Below are 21,965 nucleotides of genomic sequence, written 5' to 3' on the forward strand. Positions count from 1 at the left end.
AGTCAGCCAATGGGGTAGGTCTGGGTAGGCTGCCGCAGTGCAGAGTCGCGGGGGCGCGGGCAAGACCCTGAGCGCTGACGCCATCTTGTTCCCGGGGCTGTGCCGCCCGGCCCCGCGGGGCGGGGTTATCTGTGCGGGCTGCTGGTGCGGGTGCTCGAGGCCCTCAGCCTGTATGCCCTTCAGAATCCCTTCTCCCTAACCCCTACCCTGGAACCTGGGCTACCTGCTTTCTTTCTTTTCATATCCAAAAAATTAATTCACAACTTTTTTTCCTCGAGGAAAGTAACATCAAGGAAGGGGAGACATCATTATGAAATGACCTGAGAGCTGAAGGAGAGCTTAGTAAAAGCGCTTACGGTCCAGTCTCTTCTACATTACACACACACATTTTCCTTGTTTTACGGAAGAGAACATTTAAGCCCCAGAGTGAGCAATGCCTTGCTAAGATCCGTAGTAGAGCCTTGAACAGGGGCTCACTGACTTATGTATGGAAAAGCCCTTTTTAGGAAGGTACTTGGTTAAGTCCTTTCTAGCAAGGGTTCAGGGTCTATTTTTCTCCAATTAATGAGAAAATCCCCATAAGACTCTCTGTTGTGACAGTCAATTTTTATCTTGTTCGGTGGATTCCTGCAGGCCCATTTGACCACGTAAGGGATTTCTATTCCTCAAAAAATTTTAAAGAATAACTTAAGTTTTTTAAAATGCAAAAGTGGGGCACCTGGATGGCTAAGTTAGTTAATCGTCCGCCTTTGGCTAGGGTCATGATCCCAGGGTCGGGGGATGGAGCCCCATGTCGTGGTCCCTGCCTCTCCCTCCGACTCTGCCTCTGCCCCTCCCCCTGTTTGTGTTCACGCGCGCTCTCTCTCTCACTAATAAAATCTTTAAAAAAAAATAAAATGCAAAAGTGATGCTGATACAGGAAACAAATGCAAAAGAAAAATTAAATTTCCTTACTATCTACAGCCCACCAACAAGTCCCTGAGACAGGCAGAATAGCATTCGTTTAGGAACTCAGCTGCAACGATGTTAATACTTTGCTAAGGGCAAAAGGCAATCTTAGCCTGACCCCAGGATCCTGTGAGTCTACTTTAACATATAAAAATTCCTTTGGAAACCTCTTTTATCTCTATCCCCCAAGATACGTGTTGGCAATCATCCCCCAAGCATATGACCAACCAATATACATCTGAAGGGTCTTGTGACTAAGGTTTTATTAGTAATAAATGATATTTTCCTAACAGTAACTAGGCCTCTCAAGGTCCTGGAAACCTTCCTTCCAAATTCCTTAGAGACAATACTATCCCTAACCCCGTCCCAACTTGAAAGTAAATAATGGGCCACTCCTCATGACCCCATTGCAGCTCTTTCTGCCCACAGGTCCTGTCCCCATGCTTTAATAAAACCACCTTTTTGCACCAAAGACGTCTCAAGAATTCTTTCTTGGCCATCAGCTCCGAACCCTAAAATTTCCTACATTGATGCTAACTACTACTTATAAAAACGCCCTTCTCAAATACTGATATCGACTCCCTAAGGAGGAGTAGGGATCCCAAATCATTTGCAGTAACCAGAGCTGTATCAGGATAAACTCGGAAAACCAGTTTTTCAGGCTCCATGGGTGGTGGAACCCTATTGAGATTCAAGTGTAATGAGGGAGATACTTCAGTTAAAAACCTGATGTTGGTAATTTTGTCTACCTGGCAAAAACATCAATCCTGCTTTACCAGCCTAAACGAAATAATGAAGGGCAAAAATGGAGGTTTTAATTTCAATTTTCTAACTCATGTTGTTAGTGAAGATATAACTTGACTCCATTCCGATTTAGTTGAGAAGCAGCACCTTGGAGAGGCCCAACCCCTCCCCTTTCCTGTGATCTTCAATGTCCCCTAGCTGTCTCAACTTTCCTGGCAGGACAGATAGAGACCCACACTTGAAAGCCTGCCAAGTTTTAGAAAACTATTACACAATGACTGTCATTTCCTTCCTCTGAGACTTAAACTCCCCCCCCCCTTTTAAAAGAAAAGCCTCAGAGTCAGCTTGCTAACCACAAATTTTTTGTACTCCACCTTTAAGACAGACTTTCATCTGGACTCACCTCAGTCCTCTTGAACTCTCTTTTTTCATGGTTTCCTTGAAAGTACATCCTCTCAAGAGTTCCTTTTCTGGCTCCTTTCATCTCCTGCCATCAATCTTTCTCCAGTGTTCCATTCCCTCCATGCTTTCTTCCTTGGCAGTCCTACTTCTTGCTGGGTGTAAATGTCTATGTGTGGGACTCACACCTATTTTTCCATCCACCTCCCTTCTCCAAGGCTTCCAGATGGAATTTCAAACTGCCTGAATAATGCCATTCTGGTAACAAATGCCTGCTGAGGGCCTGACACATGGCAAACATGGTGTTACCTGCTGGGGATAGGAAAAATAAAACAGACACACTTCCTATCTTAGAGGGGCTCACAGTTCAGTGAGAAATAAAGTTCCAATAATTATAAGAGAGAGAGATGAGTGCGATGGTTCATACTTACTATGTGACAGGCACTTTTCTAAGTGTTTTGTAAATAGGAATTCATATAATCCTCATAACAATACAAGGAGGCAGATACTAGTATTATTCCCATTTAATAGATGATATGGTCTGGGGCACCTGGCTGGCTCAATCAGTAAAACATGTGACTCTTGATCTCAGGGTCATGAGTTCAAGCCCCACACTGGGTGTAGAGATTACTTAAATAAATAAATATTTCTTAAAAAATAAAATAAAATATTTTTTTAAAAAAATAGATGATATGATGAAATTGAGGCACAATAATTTGCCCAAGGTTGCTCAGCTAGTAAATGGCAGAGCAGGATTCAAACCCAGGCAGTTTGGCCCCATTTCCTGTGCTCTTAAGTACTGCACTGTCTACAGGGTGCTGTCTCTGAGTCCAATCTGAGTTCAAGTCTTGATATTTAATATCTATAACCTTAGGACTCTCTAAGCCCCAGTTTCCTCCTCTGTAGAATGGGGTTAATAATGATACCTCATATGGTTATTGTGAGGAATAAAAAGGAACTTAGTGCATGCTTGGCCCTCAGTCTGCGTTCAAAAACTGCTAATTATCGTCATCATCATTACTGCTGCTGTTGATACACAAAATACTGCATTATGGACCTGAGAATCTCAGAAATGTTTACATTGAGGAGGTGATATGAGAGCAGAGTTTTGTTTTTGCTTTAAAGATTTTATTTATTTGAGCGGTGCCTGGGTGGCTCAGTTGGTTAAGTGTCTGCCTTCGGCTCAGGTCGTGTTCCCAGAGTCCCAGGTTCGAGCCTGAGTTGGGCTCCCTGCTCAGCAGGGAGCCTGCTTCTCCCTCTCCTCATGTATCTCTCTATGTTTCTCTGTTGCTATCTGTCTTTCTCTCAAATAAAATCTTTCAAGAAGAAGATTTTATTGATTTGAGAGATAGAGAGAGCATAAGTAGGGGGAGGAGCAGAGGGAGAGGGAAAAGCAGACTCCCCGCTGAGCAGGGAGCCCAACTGGGGGCTCAATCCCATGACCCCAAGACCATGACTGGAACTGAAGGCACACGCTTAACAGCCTGAGCCACCCAGGGCCCTGACAGCAGAGTTTCAAAGGATTATGCTCTCACTGAATAAAAACTGGCCCTTCCCCTCAGATCATTAATCCTGCTAATGGCATTATTGTTTTCCTGGTTACCCAGGTTCCAAGCTTAAGCCATCTCTAATTCCATTCTTTCTCTCTCTCCACATTTAGTCAGTTGCCATGTCATGTTAGATGTGTGTCCTGCATTTATTTCTTGCCTCTACCCACTTATCCTTTTTATTTTCATTGCTAATAACCTATACAGGTCCATTAGCCTCTCTCAGATACTAAAGCAGGAGCCAATGGGAAGCAGCACGGGGTAGTGTGGTAGACCACAGGCTTTTGTGCCATCTTGGACTAGGCTTGAATCTCAGTTCCTCCATTTATTCCATCTAATATCAAATGTAAGAGAAATCTCAGCTCTAATAATTACAAGGTGTGTGAACTTGAGCAAGTTGGTTCCCCCCTTGAGCTTCATTTTCCTCATTGAGACTCTCATGGACTTGTCTCTATCTCCTTTAGAAAACACAGTACTGGGGCCCCTGTTGGTGCAGTTGGTTGAGCTTCTGACTCTTGGTTTTGGCTCAGGTCCTGATCTCAGGGTCATGAGACTCAGCCCTGCGTTGGGCTTTGAGCTCAGTGAGGAGTCTGCTAAAGTTTCTCTCTTCCTCTTCCCCTGCACCTCCCAATGCTCACTCACTCTCTCTCTCAAATAAATAAATAAATCTTAAAATATATATATATAGATAGATAGTACTTTCTACCTGACTTTTTTTCTCTTCTATCACCAAACTATAAATTCCTTTTCTCCCCCTAGCTTTGGGCCTACTCATTCAATAGTAAGCATTATTCCTTGAATGAATGAGGGAATGGATGGATGATCCTGAAAGAAATGGGAGTCTCCTAATAGAAATCTAGTATCAACGAAAGAAACAGGTAACAGACAAAAAGGAGTCTGATCACATCCTGCCTCTTTTCTTTATCCCCTTTATTTTATGGGCTTCATTATCTGGGAGGAGAGCTTGTGACAGATTCTTTTTTTTTTCTTTATTTTTAATGTTTCAAGTTTTTATTTTAATTCTAACATACAGTGTAATATTAGTGTCAGTAACAGATTCTTCTATGTTTGTAACGGAGATATGAGGGACAGCTGGGAAAGGTTCGGAGCAGAAGCTAAAAATCAGAAAATGTATGTGGAGGAGCGCCTGGGTGGCTCAGTCGTTGAGCGTCTGCCTTCGGCTCAGGGCGTGGTCCTGGCGTTCTGGGATCGAGCCCCACATCAGGCTCCTCCACTGGGAGCCTGCTTCTTCCTCTCCCACTCCCCCTGCTTGTGTTCCCTCTCTCAAGGCTGTCTCTATCTCTGTCAAATGAATAAATAAAATCTTAAAAAAAAAAAAAAGAAAATGTATGTGGAGTCAGTGCCAATTGTAAACGATCGTCAAGTTTAGCACAATAGTGCTGATGTTTGTATTCCATTTACAGTTCTCAGAGTTATTCTACATCAAAGCATATCTATGAGGAAACACTCTTTAAATTCCATGATGAAGAATACTTTTTAAATTTATTTAATTTATTTTCTTTTTAAACTTTTTTTAGCCTGTGAACATGACTAGTATTTAGGGGCGCCTGGGTGGCTCAGTCGTTAAGCGTCTGCCTTCATGTCAGGCTCCCTGCACAGCGGAGAGCCTGCTTCTCCCTCTCCCTCTGCTGCTCCGCCTGCTTGTTCTCTCTCTCTCTGCCAAATAAATGAAATATTTTTAAAAATAAAATAAGTAAAATATATTTTAAGGAGAACACTTTCTCACTATCTTTTTTATTTCCTAAAGATTTTACTTATTTATTTGAGAGAGAGACAGAGATAGCAAGAGACTGCATGAGAGGGGAGGAGAGGGAGAAGCAGGCTCCCCACTGAGCAGGGAATCCAGTGCAGGACTAGATCCCAGGAACCCCGGGATCACGACCTGAGCTGAAGGCAGATGTTTAACCAACTGAGCCACCCAGGTGTCCCTGAAGGCTGAAATACTTTTTCTGGAATTCTTGACTTGGTACATTTGTGACAAATCCACTCTGTACAAATAAGAGACTCCACACCTTTTGTCACAGTCTGGAGTCTGCCTGGGGGGCCTCTGAAATACTGAGCACAAAATCCCTGCCATGAGTATGGTGACCGTTCTCTTCAGAGGCGAGGGAAAGGAGAGCAGAGGAAAGACCTCCAAGCACTACACTCAAACAAAACTTTTTTTAAAAGATTTTATTTATTTATTTATTTGTTTGAGAGAAAAGAGAGACAGCATGGGGGGTGGGAGCAGAGAGAGGGACAAGCAGGCTCCACGCTCAGTGTGGAGCCCGACATGGGGCTCGATCTCATGACCCTGAAATCATGACCTGAGCTGAAATCAAGAGTTAGACACATAGGGGCGCCTGGGTGGCACAGTCATTAAGCGTCTGCCTTCGGCTCAGGGCATGATCCCGGCGTTATGGGATCGAGCCCCACATCAGGCTCCTCTGCTAGGAGCCTGCTTTTTCCTCTCCCACTCCCTCTGCTTGTGTTCCCTCTCTCGCTGGCTGTCTCTATCTCTTCAAATAAATAAAAATAAAATCTTAAAAAAAAAAAAGAGTTAGACATGTAACCGACTAAGCTACCCAAGCGCCCCAAGAATACTTTCACAAATAGCTTTCAGTTAGCAAAACTCCATGATTCCTTCAGCAAACATCTACTAAGCACATGCTTTATACAGGGCATAAAGCTAGAAGCTGGAAATGCAAAGATGAGCAAGATCACAGTCCATCAGGGACACAATTAACTGTAATATAGCATACGTAATATAGCAGAGACTGGAACAGAAGGTTATGGAAGCCCAGAGAAGAGGGCTATCATTGGCCCTAAGGAAGGCTTTAAGAAGACATGACCTTCAAGATGGGCATTGAGGAATGGATAGAATTTTGTTCAGAGGAAGAAACAAAGGCTAATAAAATAGAATAGAAATAGTACTAACATTAGACCAAAGTCAGAATTCGTCTTCATCATAGTAGGCAAATACACTAACTTAGCCCAAAACCGATAGAAATACTTTGATCCAGAATAATCAGGCATTTGTGTTGATTTTATCTCTAATTACCTGTATGCTTCTGGAGAAAAGAAAGAAGACAAAAAGGATCTTCTGGGTTGTGCTCAAGGCTTTCTTTCACTGGAACAAGTACAGCATAGGTCCAACAAGATCAAATATAAAATGCTGTTAATCACACAGACCTGGAAGATGGGAGCAGTTCTCTAGGAGGCTTAGCAGGTAATGCAGTTCCGGACGTCTAAACTGAGCTATTCCTTAGCATTTAGGAAAATGTTTCAACAAAAGTTACAGAAATTAGTTCTTCACTACCAAGACAAAGCAGACAACAGAGGCAGTGGTCTAACAGAGTCTCAAAAAGTTACAAGAATTGTCACTATGGTGGAATGATTAAAATAAATGTTTTTCCTTTTTTCCCTCAATTTTTCCAGCTGTTCACCTGCAAGTAGTTGGCAACAAACAGCAAAATTGTGATTTAAAATTTTACTTTTGCTTGCCTGCAGTCTTTGAGATGACAGTTGTTCAGTTTAATGATGGTTTGCGTCTAGTCAAATCATTTTTTGTTTTTCCCTTCTATGTAAAAATGAACTCTAGTTCTTAAACTGTTCTACCAAGGAACTGATTTTATTTATTTATCTATTTTAAGTAAGCTTTATGCCCAACGTGGGGCTTGAACTCACGACCCCAGATCAAGAGTCCTGTGCTCCACTGACTGACACAGCCAGGCGCCCCAGGAACTCATTTTAGTGTTGAATGAGAGAATTCCCCTGCCACAATCTTTAGGTGACTTGTAATAACCTCTGACCATCATTCTTGAAATGCTGATTAGCAGTGTGTTTCCATAGAAGTAATCCCTTTTTACCCCAGCTCTCTAAAATAACACTCTGCTTTTACTTTCAAAGACTGTCAATGTTTAAAATAAAAGCCTTTGGGTAAAAAGTCAAAATCTCTTTATTATAGATGTTGAGGCTTCCTTTGAAGCTCAAGGAATGTCAGCTTCCTTTAGCTCTGCTGGTTGATTATATCCACAAGGAGATATGAATGAGCCTAAGGCATGTGACATTTTATGTAACCCTCAAGACTCTTGTGACCAACATATGAGGCAAGGAACCTCTTAACTTGTGGAAGTTAAGAATGACATGGAAAAAAGCTTCTTAATGAAGTGAAATTTACAGAGAAAAACAAATACCATATGATTTCACTATCTGTGGAATCTACAAAACAAAGCAAACGAGCAAATAAAAAAACCAGGAAGAGAGCCATAAATACGAACTAACTGATGGTTGCTAAAGAGGAGGGGGAGATGGGCAAAATGAGTGAAGGGGAGTAGGAGATGAAGTCTTCCAGTTATAAAATAAGTAAGTCATAAGGATAAAAGATACAGCATAGGGAATATAGTCAATGGTACTGTAACAGCATTTGACTGTGACAGATGGTAGCTACACTTTTGCTGAGCATAGCATAATAAAATGTAGAGTTGTTGAATCACTACGTTATACACCTGAAACTAATGCAACATTGTGTGTCAATTATTTCTCAATTTAAAAAATTTAATTTAGGAAAACTTGAGATGAGAAGAAGGGAAAGAACTGATTGACACAGGTCAGAGAAGACTCTCTGTGACATTAGACCTGAAATATTTGCCAGAGAAATAAGAAACTGGTTCAAGAAGATTTCTGAAGTAGAGAATCTGGCAAATGTTTCTCTATTGGGTTTCTAGTGACTTGGAAAAAGAAGGTGAGACCTGGAATGAAGAAATACATTGGAAAATTCCAGTACGAAGGATCGGGTTGAGTCAATGGTCAAGGGATGTATTTAATATGAATTGTTGTATTGCCCACCTTAGTGCCTGATGTTCAATATATACTTGATAAATTTTTCTTTAGTAAACTCTATATCCAACATGGAGTTCCAACTCAATGACCCCAAGATCAAGAGATCAAGAGTTGCATGCTCTACTGACAGAGCCAGATAAGCACCCCTACTTAATAGATATTTTTGAAACAGGGGCAGCGCCTGGGAGACTCAGTCGGTTAAGCATCTGACTCTTGGTTTTGGCTCAGGTCATGACCTCAGCGTCTTGAGATCCAGCCCCAGGTGGGGCTCTGCGCTCAGCGGGGAGTCTGCTTTCACCTCTCCCTCTCTCTCTCTGAGCACACGCTCTCTCTCTCAAATAAATAAATCTTTAAAAAAATAAATATTTTTGAAAGAAAAATAGGAATGGAAATGTAGTTTTTTGTTTTTTGGATTTTTTTGAAATTTAGTTTCTTAACTTGTGACAAACTGATGTGGATTTTTTGTTTGTGATCATGTTCTTATTTAAGGCTAGAGATTGCTATGTTTTACAGTTGAGTTGTTTTATTTTATAAAGCAGTGTTTAACTGGGCTTGTGTGGTATTTTAAGGAGTGAGTTGTGGGAAAGGAGACTGCAGGATATTTTTAGGGAGAATGTACAAGGGCATGGTCTTCAGAGAAGAAAAATTTTCTCAGGAGGAGAAAGATACCCGAAGTGAAGCTTTGGTTGGACATTGCCTTGAGCCCTATTTTCATTACAAGTTTATCTTCACTTGGAAGTTTAGAGATCCTAAATACAGGCAAACAGCTATTTCTATTAAAGAAATATACTTTAGATGGGGCGCCTGGGTGGCTCAGTCAGTTAAGCCTCTGCCTTCACCTAGGATCATGATCCTGGGGTCCTGGGGTCAAGCCCCGTGGTGGCTCCCCGCTCAGCAGGGAGTCTGCTTCTCCCTCTCCCTCTGCTGCTCCCCCAGCTTGTGCTCTCTCCCTCTCTCTCTCTCTCAAGTAAAATAAATAAAATCTTTAAAAATACACACACACACACTTTGGTGGGGCGCTTAGGTGGCTCAGTTGGTTAAGCGGCTGACTCTTGATTTTGGCTCAGGTCATGATCTCAGGGTCCTGGGACTGACCAAGTTCAGCATCTGGCTCTGAGCTCAGTGGGGAGTCTATCTGAGGATTCTTTCTCTTTCTCCCTCTCCCTCTGCCCCTTGCTGCACATGCATGTACACGTGAGTACTTAGTCTCTCTCAAATCTAAAAAAAAAAAAAGACCAACACAATCACATACACACATATACACACCTTGGGACCTTAAAATTTTCTGGCAATATGTATAGCTATTGACAACAAGAGATTTGAGTAAACCCTGTGAGGCAAGTGAATTTTATTTTATTTTATTTTTTTTATCTTATTATTATCCTTTTTAGTCTCTACACCCAATGTGGGGCTCAAGATCCTGAGATCGAGAGTCACGTGTTCTACCAACTAAGCCAGCTAGGGGCCCCAGGGCAAGTGTACCTTAGGAGCTTTCCGGTCTTTAAACGTTTGGTAGAATTCTTCACTAAAACCATTTGGACCTGGAGATTTCCTTCTTTAATTAAATTATATTTTAAATTATAAATTGAATGTAACAGTTATAGAGCTATCCACACTATCTATTTCATATTGGGTGAGTTGTGGTAGTTTGTGCTTTTTGAGAAATTGGCATACAGAATGTTTACTTAGTCTCAAAATACAACCCTACAAAAATACTTATGGATGACAAAGAGGAAAAGAATAACTTTAGACAGGAAACGTCTTCTAGACACCACCTTCACCACTGATCAAGGTTAACATCTCTAGCAATGGGCAAATCAAAACTATGTACTTCCTGATAGGCTACAATGACAAGAACACAGCATCCCTTTGGTGTTACTCCTAGCAAAGATAACTATCCTGAATCCTATCATGAGAAGACATCAGACAAACCCACATCAAGCAACATTATACACAATAAATGAACAGTAATCTTCATAAAGATCAGTTGTGAAAGACAAGGAAAGAATGAGGAACTATGCCACTAACTGAAGGAGACTAAAGAGATGTGCAACTAAATTCAAAGTGTGATTGCAGATTGGGTCGTTGAGCTGTAAAGAACGTTATTGGGACAAATGTTGAGATCTGATAGGCTGCTGAGAACCAGATGGTGATATGTATCAATGTCAACTTCCTGATTTTGATGGTTGTACTCTGGTTATGTATCAGAATGCCCTTATTTGCAGAAAATACATACTAACGTATTTGGGTGATAAGCTATCAGTCAACTTAGTCTCAAATGGTTCAGAAAAAAAAATCTTTTTGTACTAAAAAAAAAGCTTTTCTGTAAATTTTAAATAATTTAAAAATTTTGTAAATGAAACTTTTTTCCAGAAAGCTTTTTCTCATTTGGATCACTCTGTTATTAGAGCTCCTAACCAATGATGGATATATTTGAGATACATCTGTATGAGATATCATCTACTTATTTGGGGATCTTTCTACATTTCTTTCTAATATAATTTTTCTAATTTATTTCCTCAAGGAGATTATTAAACCCCCAAAGGACATATATTATTGCTTCTATTTCCTTTGTCTTCCCTTATAGTATCAAATAGCTGCTCTTAATAATCACTTGAAAGCACTAAAGGTTTTGAAACATGAATTATCTGAACAGTTTAATTGCTTCTTTCAATTTAAGCCCATTGAAAAACTTTAAATCATCTCTCTTATGTCATATGATGGATCCAGGAACCAAGTCTATGCTGATTGCTCTTTCACACCAAACAGTGGCCTCTGGGATTCATAGAAATATGTGTCTTGATGGAAAAATGAATCACTCCGCCAACGCACAGCTGGGCTCTCACACCCAGAGCACAAAGAAAAAGTGGAAATCCGAGTGAAGCACAAGGAATCTATGTCCGAACAAGAGTTCACATTCTTCCTGTTCTGTTACATTATGAAATGGAAACATGGTTTCCTGGGAAAAGGGCCAGATTTCACAAATTAAATGGTTTTGCTTAAATGTGCACAGCTGCTAAACACTTAAACTGTGCTTATTGAGAGTGTCTTGTTTTAAAGATCTGGTCTTGATTCCAACTGGAAAATTGAAAGGAAGGAGTGGGGGAGGTCCTCTTGTGTGCAATGGAATGGGTTTAACAGAAAGTTGTCTTGAGTACTATCAGTCCTTGACTGGTTCAAGTGCGTGAAAGGGAAAAAAGGTTATGCACATTTCTTGCCACCAATGGTAGGTCGACCATTCTGAAATGTCCCTTTACATATATGAACACGTTTCATCCTCCAAAGAACCTTAGTGTGTTTTATTACCGGAAAGTTCAACTGTAGACAAAAATAGAATAACACAATCAATCCCTATGTACCTATCACCTTGCTTGAACAGTGATTAACATATGGCCAATCTCCTTTCATCTATATCCCCATCCGCTTCCCTCAGGACAATTTTGAATCATATCCTAGATGTGATATCACTTCGTCTGTAAATACTTCAGTATGTATCTCTTAAATATAAGGATTATTTATTTATTTATTTAAAAGTAATCTCCACACCCAATGTGGGGCTCAACCCCCAAAATCAAGAGTTGTATGCTCCACCCACTGAGCCAGCCAGGCATCCCCAAGGATTATTTCTGAAGTATAACCACAATGCCACTATCACACTTTAGAAGAATACATTGTATGTTAATTAATTGAATTTAAATTTTAAAATATAAATAAAATTAAAAAGAAAACCCAATAACAAAAACTTGCTAAGTAAGCTCTACACCCAATGTGGAGCTTGAACTCAAGACCCCAAGAGCAGGAGTTCCCAGCCAGGCACCCCTAAGAATTTTCCCTCACCAACTATTTGGTTACCCTGAGGTACAATTCAAAGGTAGGATAAAGGCTTATTTCTCTTTATTTCCAGTTTTTAGAATAATTACTGGGTTCTCTAGTGTTTTCCAAAGGTGATTCCCAAAAACTTCGTTTGTTTAGCTTCATTATGATATTCATCATCATGAACTCATGAATTTTAACATATTTGATGTGTATTACCTGAAATCAAACAACTGGAAAAGTAAATTAACAATGTCTTTCTTTCTTTTGGGAGGGGGGCAGAGGGAGAGGGAGAGAGTCCACACCCAGTGTGGAGCCTGACGTGGGGTTCCATGTCACAACCCTGAGATCATGACCTGAGCTGAAATCAAGAGTTTGACACTTAATCAACTGAGCCACATAGGTGCCCCAATTAAATGTTTTTCTATGCATACTTCGCTACTTATATAAAGAAAGATCAATTATAAATAAATAAACCAACATCAGGAATTCCTCCTCCTCCTCCTCCTCCTCCTCCTCCTCCTCCTCCTACTTCTTCTTCTTCTTCTTCAAGATTTTATTTATTTGTCAGAGACAGAGAGAATGCACAAGCAGGAGGAGCCCTAGGCAGAGGGAGAAGCAGGCTGCCTGCTGAGCAAGGAGCTTGATGCGGGACTCAGAGGATCCTGGGATCATGACCTGAGCGGAGGCAGACACTTAACTGACTGAGCCACCCAGGCACCCCTGAATCCTACACTTTAAATAAATAGGTGAGTTGTATGTCGTGTGAATTACATCTCAATAAAGCTGGGTTTTTTTTTTTTTACTTTTTTTTTCTTTTGAGCAGTTTAAAAAGGTGGGTTTTTAAAAAAGAAAATGAAAGGAAGAAAAACCAAGTTAGCAAATTGGACAGGAAATAAATTAATACAACTTCAGAAGGACCAAGAGGGAGCGTCTCAAGGACAAATTGGTCAGCAGTGCTAAATGCTGCTGGGTTCAAACAGAATTAGAAAAGGAGAGCTAACTGGTAGAATATGGAGTTTATTAGTGACTTTGAAGTGCTCTTTTAGTAGAGAGGAAGCCATCTTTTTGGACAAACAGCAGAAGTTTAAGAACTGAATTGGGTGTCAGGAACCTGTAGCAGCAGTTCTAAAAAACAATGAAATTTGAACACTAGAAAAAGGACGGACCTGGGGCGCCTGGGTGGCACAGCGGTTAAGCGTCTGCCTTCGGCTCAGGCCGTGATCCCGGCGTTCTGGGATCGAGCCCCACGTCAGGCTCCTCCGCTATGAGCCTGCTTCTTCCTGTCCCACTCCCCCTGCTTGTGTTCCCTCTCTCGCTGGCTGTCTCTATCTCCGGCGAATTCTCTCTCGCTGCCTGTAAAAAAAAATATTGAAAAAAAAAAAAAAGAAAGAAAGAAAGAAAGAAAGAAAGAAAGAAAGAAAGAAAGAAAGAAAGAAAATGGACGGACCTAACCTTGAGACAGGAAGGTAAAACCAATTAAGACTGCAGTTTTTGTTTGTGTGTTTTGTTTCTTATTTTTAGGATAAGAGGCCAGTGCATGTTGAAGACAGAGAAGGAGGAGAGGTTTTAGGGCATTTCCATTAATTTATTTTCTTGATGTTTTGTTTGTTAGATTGCATCACTGCTTCCCTGAGACCAAAACCTCTCCCCCTACAGCAAATTTGCTGTGCCTTTGAATGGTTTCTAGCACTAAGCTATGCATAAATTAGCTCTTAATAAATAATTTCGACTGTTTTCTGGCTCAGAAAAGCTACCCTATATATTAATGTTTGAAGGAGAAGGAAGGAATTTTTGAGGAAGAGAAATATACAAATATTATAGGCATTTGTGTGTGTGGGGTATATGTCAGAGGGACAAGAATAGTGCCTATAAATCCAGGGAGAAAAACATCGCTGCCGTCTGTAGCAGCTGAGAGCCTGCTCCTGAGGACTGGTTTTCCATGTGGGATAGTTTCTCTGATGTGAAGATACATCATTCATCCCAACTGTTTCCAAAACTGAATGGAACATACTGCACGCTGTGCCCCTCACACCTTTGTGGATCTCCCTAATTATATACTCATAGGACCTACAGCAGAAGTGCAGTAAGAGATGAACAACTGCCTGGTTATCTCCCTCCCCAGCCCTGCACTTTCTCACCTCCTGTTGTTGCTGCAGGGGGAGGGTGGAGGGTGTGCCCTTTCGCCTCCTTTACACCTAGGACCCCCCCCCCCCCCCCGCACCTCCCCCCCAGGCATTACTCCCAGGAAGTAGTGGCAGTCCTCCCTGAGCTGCTGGAGTACCTTCCACTTTGTACCAGAAACTATTGGTGCGTCTGTCTCCCTTGCTACACTAGGAGCTTCTCAACAGGAGGGGCTGGGCTTAACCCTCCTTGAAGGCCCAGGTCCAGTAGCCAGCTCATGTTAGTAGTCACATTTTTTTGAACAAATGAATGGATAGAGGAATATGACAGAGCTCTGTGAGGTTCCAGCTGCTGACATGGTTGTATCCTGGTGTTCTTTTTCTGGGCCAAAGGGTTGTTTGTTTCCACCTCTCCATCCTTTTTACAGACTGCCTCAGCAGCTGAAAGTACACAATGGAACAGTGTGCCTTTCAGCAAATAGAGTGAGCAATGGAAAATGCAAAGCATCAACCTTGAATGCAAGCAATGGCGTGCTGTATGTAATTCCAAATGAAGAGAAACTGACTATTTTCACCGAAATGGAGTGAAGCCTTCTGGTCATACTCTTGCTGGGCTCCATTTCCGGTTATCAGGATTGATAAAGCTAATGCAACAAAGCTCAGCACGCCCCCTGTTGGATTTAGCTGGCATTTAGTTAAAAGAAGAACAAGAGAGAAACTTGTTGATGCAATTTCTGAGACATAGGTACACAGGGGTAGGGCCCTTTCTGCAAAATTTTCTGTTAAGGAGGCATCAAATGAGTCAGAGATGCATTCACTGGACTATCCCTTGGATATAATCTGACTCATCCACAAATACTGATCTTCCTTTTTAAAGAGGAAGACTAGAAGTATTTTCCCAATGTGAAAGCCAAAATGGCGTGGACTTAATTCCTTTAAGCAAGCATGCAACCACAAAAACGAAATCAACCATTAAAACTCCTCCTCAGCATCTCCCCCACCTCCAATGAGGTTTAAATTGTAATTTCTGAATCTCCACTGATAGAGAACTGGCTAGATAAGTATAGCACATCCACACCTTGGAAAACAAGTCAGCTCCATATGCAGTGATATGGAACAAGCTTCATGGTATATTATTAACTGAAAAAAGCAAAGTGCTGAGTGTGTGTGTGTATGCGTATGTATGTATCTATATATGTATATGTATCTCCTTAGAATATTCCATAAGAAAACAGTAACAATTTGTCTCTTGGGGGAGGAATTAGCTGTGCAGACAAAGGTAGAAGGAAAAGTTCTTTTCACTCTACTTCTCTGTGTCCTATTCACAATCTGTATCTTGCGTGTCACCTGTGAAAACAATCTAACCAATTTAAAAGAGTAAGAACCTGGGGCCCTGGGCTGACTCAGTCCAAAGGGCATGCGACTCTTGATCTCAGGGTCGTGAGTTCGAGTTCCACACGGGGTGTGGAGATTACTTAAATAAATAAATAAATAAGAACCTTATAAAGGGCTAGTAAGGTTCTTTACTGTCAATCTTCTTTTTTCTAGAAGTCTTATCAATCCTCAATGGAAGCAACTTTAACTGCTATAATACATTTTCTCTAATTTTTATTAAAAGATTTTATTTATTTTACTTGAGAGAGAGAGCACAAGCAGGGGGAGCAGCAGAGGGAAGATGCAGGGAGATGCAGGCTCCCACTGAGCAGGGAACCCGATGCAGGACCCCAGGATCGTGACCTGAGCTGAAGGCAGACACTTAACTGACTAAACCATCCAGGTGCCCTGGTACATTTTCTTTTAAATTCTAAAATAAATTGGTAATCTCTCAGTTCTAGCAGATATTTATCTGCTAGTCATTGGGGCTATCCCAGACTCTCTGAGATACTGAGCTCTTCAGCTCCTTTCTGGCTTGGTTCTCTGAGTGGATTTTTGGGGCCTGGGGCCCCACTGAGCAGTTTTTCACTCTTCCTAATGATAATGCATGCTAGACTAGAAGCGACCTTTTGCCAAGACCATCATGTATCCAGCTGGGGAAACCCAAGCTTGGTTTCCTAACCAGGGAAAAGGTTTGCAGCTTTTCTGGGGGAAAGAGGGCTGGTGCCACTCCAGGGAACTCATAGGTCCAGTGCTGTGCTGGAGAGCAAAATGGGGAAGCATGGGCAGCCTCTTTTTCTTTAGACTTCTGAGTCCAGGGTCCTCCTTGGTTCTGGTCCTTGATACCCATCACAGTTGAAAATATGTTTGTAGTTAATCCTCAGGCCCGAATACTCAAAACCAGCATGCATGGGTGGCCATGTGTGCCTATCCCTGTCCCAAGGTAGGGCAGAGTGCGAAGGTAGAAAGAGCAAGAGAGGAGTACAGGGACCTGATTTGAGCACCAAGCCAAGGCTAACCTGTGGGTACTTCTGGAAAGTCAACCTGCCTTCTCTAGGCCCTCCTGTTCCTCTCTGTCAAGTGAGGAGGTGGGATTTGATGCTCTCTCTCATTGCCAAGGGCCAGTCTCTGGGATCAGAGAGGTAGATGCACTCCCAGGTCCTGCTCTGTGAAGTTAGTGTGAGCTAGGCCTCTGGCAGGGGAAACACAGGGAAAGGTAATTATTTTTTTATTTTTATTTTTTAAAAAGATTTTATTTATCTGACAGAGAAAGAGAACACAAGTAGGGGGAACAGCAGGGAGAGGGAGAAGCAGGCTCCCCCACTGAGCAAGAAGCCTGATGTGGGCCTTGATCACAGGACACTGGGATCAGGACCCCAGCGGAAGGCAGACGCTGAACAGACTGAGCCACCACCCAGGTTCCCAGGGAAAGGTCATTTTTAAAGAGGGGTGAGAAGTGGGTAAAAGGTTTTACTTTCTGTTTTATGGTCTGCTTTGGTCCTACTCGGTATAATTCTGAGAGGAACCTAGAGGAGCTTCGCAACCCCTCACAACCACTGTGATCCGAATAAAAGTTTTCCCTTCCCTCAACAACCCCTCAAGCATTTGTTTTAAAGATTTTATTTTAAAATCATCTCTACACCCAAGACATGGCTTGAACTCACAACACCAAGATCAAGAGTCACATGCTCTACCACCTCAGCCAGCCAGGCACCCCAGAACCCTTCATGCTTTTTAGAACCGTGGTTAGTAACTTGGGGGCGGGGGAGGGAGAGGCCCCTTCGAGAACACTGGAAGCCATGGATTTTTTTCCCCTCTCAAAAACAGGGCACAGGCAAATACAGTATTTTGCCTAAGATTTTAGGATCTCATGTTCTACTTGACTCCCCGCTCTAGAACTTCCAAGGCTTAGGTACGTTCGTGGGTGAGCAAAAAAAGCGGGAGAGAAAAGCAGAGCCCCACTCTAGAACCTGTTTCCCTTCTCCGGCTCACGACTCACATTCCTCCGCCCCAGTCCTGCTGTGCGGCCTCCGCTGGCCGCCGAGGCCCTAGTCTCCCGCTCCAACTATTCCAACCATCCTCGGAAGGGTGGGGCGCTCGGCTCTTGGGTCCCCCTCGGTTGCCCCCCTTCCCCACCATCGGTCTCCCCTTCTGCCCCGGTCCCTCCCTTTCTGGGGTGGGGCCAGCCAATGGCCGATGAGACTCCGGGGTTTGGCCCGGGAGCCTGGGAGCTCACCGACTCCCCGCCCCACAGTTCTGGCCACCGTCCCGGTGCGCACGGACGTGGCTCGAGTTTCCTCGGCTCTCCGCTGTTTCTCGCTTTCCCCCCTCCCGCTCTTCCTCCTCTCCTGGGCTTCAGCTCCAGCTCCACCCGGCCGGCCCCGCACGGCTCCGGCTAGCCATGGAGGACACCCAGCTCCATATCATCGAGCAGCCGCTTCCCGGGTACCCCGATGTCGGGGACCCGGGGTCCTCCCCCATGGGGGCGCCAGCGGCGGAGGAGCCGTCAGGGGCCGGCTCTGAGGAGCTGATCAAGTCAGACCAGGTGAACGGCGTGCTGGTGCTGAGCCTTCTGGACAAAATCATCGGCGCCGTCGACCAGATCCAGCTGACCCAAGCCCAGCTGGAGGAACGGCAGGCGGAGATGGAGGGTGCCGTGCAGAGCATCCAGGGCGAGCTGAGCAAGCTGGGCAAGGCACACGCCACCACCAGCAACACCGTGAGCAAGTTGCTGGAGAAGGTGCGCAAGGTCAGCGTCAACGTGAAGACCGTGCGCGGCAGCCTGGAGCGCCAGGCCGGCCAGATCAAGAAGCTAGAGGTCAACGAGGCCGAGCTGCTGAGGCGCCGCAACTTTAAAGTCATGATCTATCAGGTGAGCTGGCGGGGTGGACCGCGCCCGGCTAGCGGTCTCCGGGGCTTGGGGTGGGGGGACCTGCCCGCGGTGCGGCGCTCCCGCCAGGCTGGCGTGGCTTGAGGGACCCACCCTCCTTACGGCGAGCGCTGCTGGAGTGGAGTGGGGTGGGGTGGGGTGGGGTGGGGGTGGGGTGGGGTGGGCGGGGCGGGCGGCGGATTCCTGGAGCGCGCGGAGGGGCGCGCTCTGGACCCCACGCCTCACGGAACCCCCTCCCTCTGGTGACAAACTCGCAAAAAAGTTAGGGGGCAGAACTCGAGGACGCTCCCCCTCGCAGACCGTTCCCAACTCAGCTCTGTGAAGTCTTCCTACTTGGCGGAGGTTTGGGGGAAAGCCAGGGGTCCTTCACGGCCGGTGGGCCCGCTGTAAGCGGACACTGGCGGCGCGGCCCGGGTTTGGGGCCTCCGGCGCTGCCCGCCCGATATAGCGGGTGATTCAGGGCTCAGGCACGCACCGGCGGGGGCTGCGCCAGGCGAGGGACGCGACCGCCTGCACACGCCCCCGGACCCGCATGGGCCTCGGCTGCCCACGCGCCCCCGCACTGTCATCTGCCCCTGGCCTCCGGGCACTTTCAGGCCCTTGGGGATACCGGCAGCGCTCCCGAGCCCTCCCTGCCAGATGGAAGTAGGCGCGGGGGTGGGGGGCGGTTGGGAGGGAGCGGGGTGCGACGTGAGGAGTGCAAGAGGCCTTGGGGGGCAGAGTTGACAGTCCCTGCCGGGTCTGGCGATCTAGGCGCGGAGAATCACCCTGCTGGCCTGCGGGACCGCGGAGGCGCAGGCGGACAGGCGGGAGGAGGCTGGCGCACGCCAGGCTCCGCCCAGACCGCTTGTTGCTTCCTCTCCCCGTTTTGCGCACCCGGATAAAAATGACACTTTTGTTATCATAACCGCAAACAAACCTGGAAATCTCAGTGTTATTGGTCCTCTCCACTCCCCCCTCCCCAGTCCCATTAGAAGTGGCTCTGAGCAGAGGGCTTGGTGATCTTTGGTCGGGTGGGAATGTGCCCAGCCTCTCCTGCTGTTTCCGGGGGGGGGGGGCCTGGTTGACGTTCCCACCCCAAGGAGGTGTGATCCTGGGGGTGAAGGGGTTAGTCTATGCTCTCTCTGCCCCTTCCTGTCCTTACGGAAGGGAATGGGAAGAAAACAAAGGCTAGATTTCCCACAGCCTCTAGGTGAGAGAACCTGTCAGGGAGCTGTGGTTTCCCTGACTGCACCAGGGCCTGGTCAAGCTGGGTTCTGAGAGACTAGCTGGGATTCAGTGAGGTCCTTGGCTGGGTCTCTCTAGGAGGAGCTAAGAGAGATGCAGATAAGGACAAGTGTTTGGGAACAGAAGACACAGGGAGATGGGTGAGCACGTACCCATCTGAGGAGATGGTGGTGGGACAAAGACAGAAGTGGTGCTCTCCCCCTCCCTCCAATGCCCATGGGCTTCTCCCAAGTGGTACTAGAAGCTCCCCCAACAGCCCATATAGCACTATCTGGTAGAAAATGTCTAGAGCTGTTTCCACTCAATCTAACTGCTTGGAGGGGTGTGTGTGAGAGATTTTTAAAAGAGATCTGATTAGCCCCTGGGGGGTGGGAGGTGTTACTGAGGAAAGAAGAACACCCAGAGGTCTTGGACAGCCAGCCAGCTCTTTTCTCCACAGCCCGGTGTATCAGAGGGTCGCCATGAAGAGCTTGGATAGGTTTGCCCTCCTCACTCTAAATATCCCAGACCGTAGAACGTGGGAAAGTTCTCAGCCTCGAGGTGAACCTAGGTCAAAGGTGGAGATGCTGAGATGCGTACTGAGGGAGAAACACTCCTGTGCAGAGGCCAATGGCATCTCTGTTACCACCCCCCCCACCAGCAGCTGGCAGGAATCTGTACATCGTGTGTCTGTGGGGGTGGGGGTGGGGTCTAATCACAGGGTGGCTTTGACTGCATCTATACTAAACCAGGGCCAATAGGTGGCAGAAGGTAGAGGTAGGAAGAATGGCTCAAGCTGGAGACCCTGAGTCCCTAAACCACAGGGCAAATAACTAATAAGTAACAAGGTTCCAACCTGGAGAGGCGCTCAGTGGTAAGGAAAAGATTCTAGCAACAAGGGTGGGGCTCAGGGAAGCAGCACTTCCCTGAGGGGCAGAGCAGATGTCCAGGTAGGGGGCAAGGGCGTAGGGTACTCAACTGCTAAAGGAAAAGCAGAGGCTGCTCCTCTCTGAGGTCTGCAGGCCTGGGAAGAGAATGAGGTAAAAATAGCTCTGCGCCTTGGCAGACCTAATAGGGAAGATTGGGGGCGGCAGCAGGCTGGGGGGTAGGATGCTTGGGTGGCCAGGCAGAAAGAGAGAGACTTGGACAGAGGCCTCCTGGGAGAGTGTGAGTTCTCCAGAGTTGGAGCAAGGGAGAGGACGCTGTATTCCCCACTGCAGATGTCGGAGGTGATGATGTGGCAATGGGGGCAGGGTGGAAGGGAGAATGAAAGGCGGGGAAGGCCCAAACCGTGGGATCAGGTCATCTGCCCCCCCATACCTTTTTCCTGGAGGGATAAGGGGGGGAGATCCCTTGTGTGGCCTCACCCCATATTCAAGGTACTGCTAAGACTTAATGATTTCATAGGTTCCCCCTCCTCTACCCCCCATGAAATTCAGCACCTCCCACCCCAGGATACCAGAACCTTGAACCCACTTCTGAGTCATTACTGTCCTCTGGCATTTCCCTATCTCCGTAACAAAAACTAGCAGTTTGGCATCCCATCCTATCAGGTGACACCTAACTAGGCAACAGCTAGTGAAGGAGAAGAATGAAATCTACTAGTAGGTAAGGGTCGGTGGACTGAGAACTGCTGGGAAGATCAGACGGATCATGGGCATTGCACAAACAGGAGGGGCCGTGATCATTAAAGATCCAATTCTTCATATAACAATTTGGATATTATTAGTGTTCTTTTAGAATGCAGAAAAGGGGGGCTAAAATGGAAATAAACATTTTCTGGAACAGTTTTGATGAGACAGTGATCTACACAAAGACCCATCAGACCTGTTCCAAGTGCTTGAGAATAGGACCAGGAAGCATTTAAGGGATTAAGGGCTTCATAGGCTTTAAAAATGAGGGCACCAAGGCTGGAATGAGGGCTTGCTGGCTTTTCCTCCCTAAATCTTAACCTCACCCGTATGGCTCTTTCCTGGACTCAAGGCAAATCAGGGCTCTCTTATTCCAGAACTTTTGTCTCCAAATATTCCAATGTGGGGCACTTGTCCCTCTCATCCCCTAAGCCTAGTGGCCATGGAA

General features: G+C 45.2%; 1 protein-coding gene across 1 annotated transcript in view; it reads left to right on the plus strand.

The window, feature by feature from the left end:
• The first annotated feature begins 18,051 nt into the window (after positions 1-18,051).
• Positions 18,052-21,965, plus strand: part of CAVIN1 (caveolae associated protein 1) — a 12,869-nt gene continuing 8,955 nt past the window's right edge. The window contains exon 1 of the mRNA XM_008701354.2: positions 18,052-18,662. Within this exon, the coding sequence (XP_008699576.2) occupies positions 18,192-18,662 (471 nt within the window). The 5' untranslated portion in view covers positions 18,052-18,191. The remainder of the gene's footprint in view (positions 18,663-21,965) is intronic.

The sequence above is a fragment of the Ursus maritimus genome, unplaced genomic scaffold (assembly GCF_017311325.1).
Source record: "Ursus maritimus isolate PB19 unplaced genomic scaffold, ASM1731132v1 scaffold_24, whole genome shotgun sequence".
In the NCBI taxonomy this organism is placed as follows: domain Eukaryota; kingdom Metazoa; phylum Chordata; class Mammalia; order Carnivora; family Ursidae; genus Ursus; species Ursus maritimus.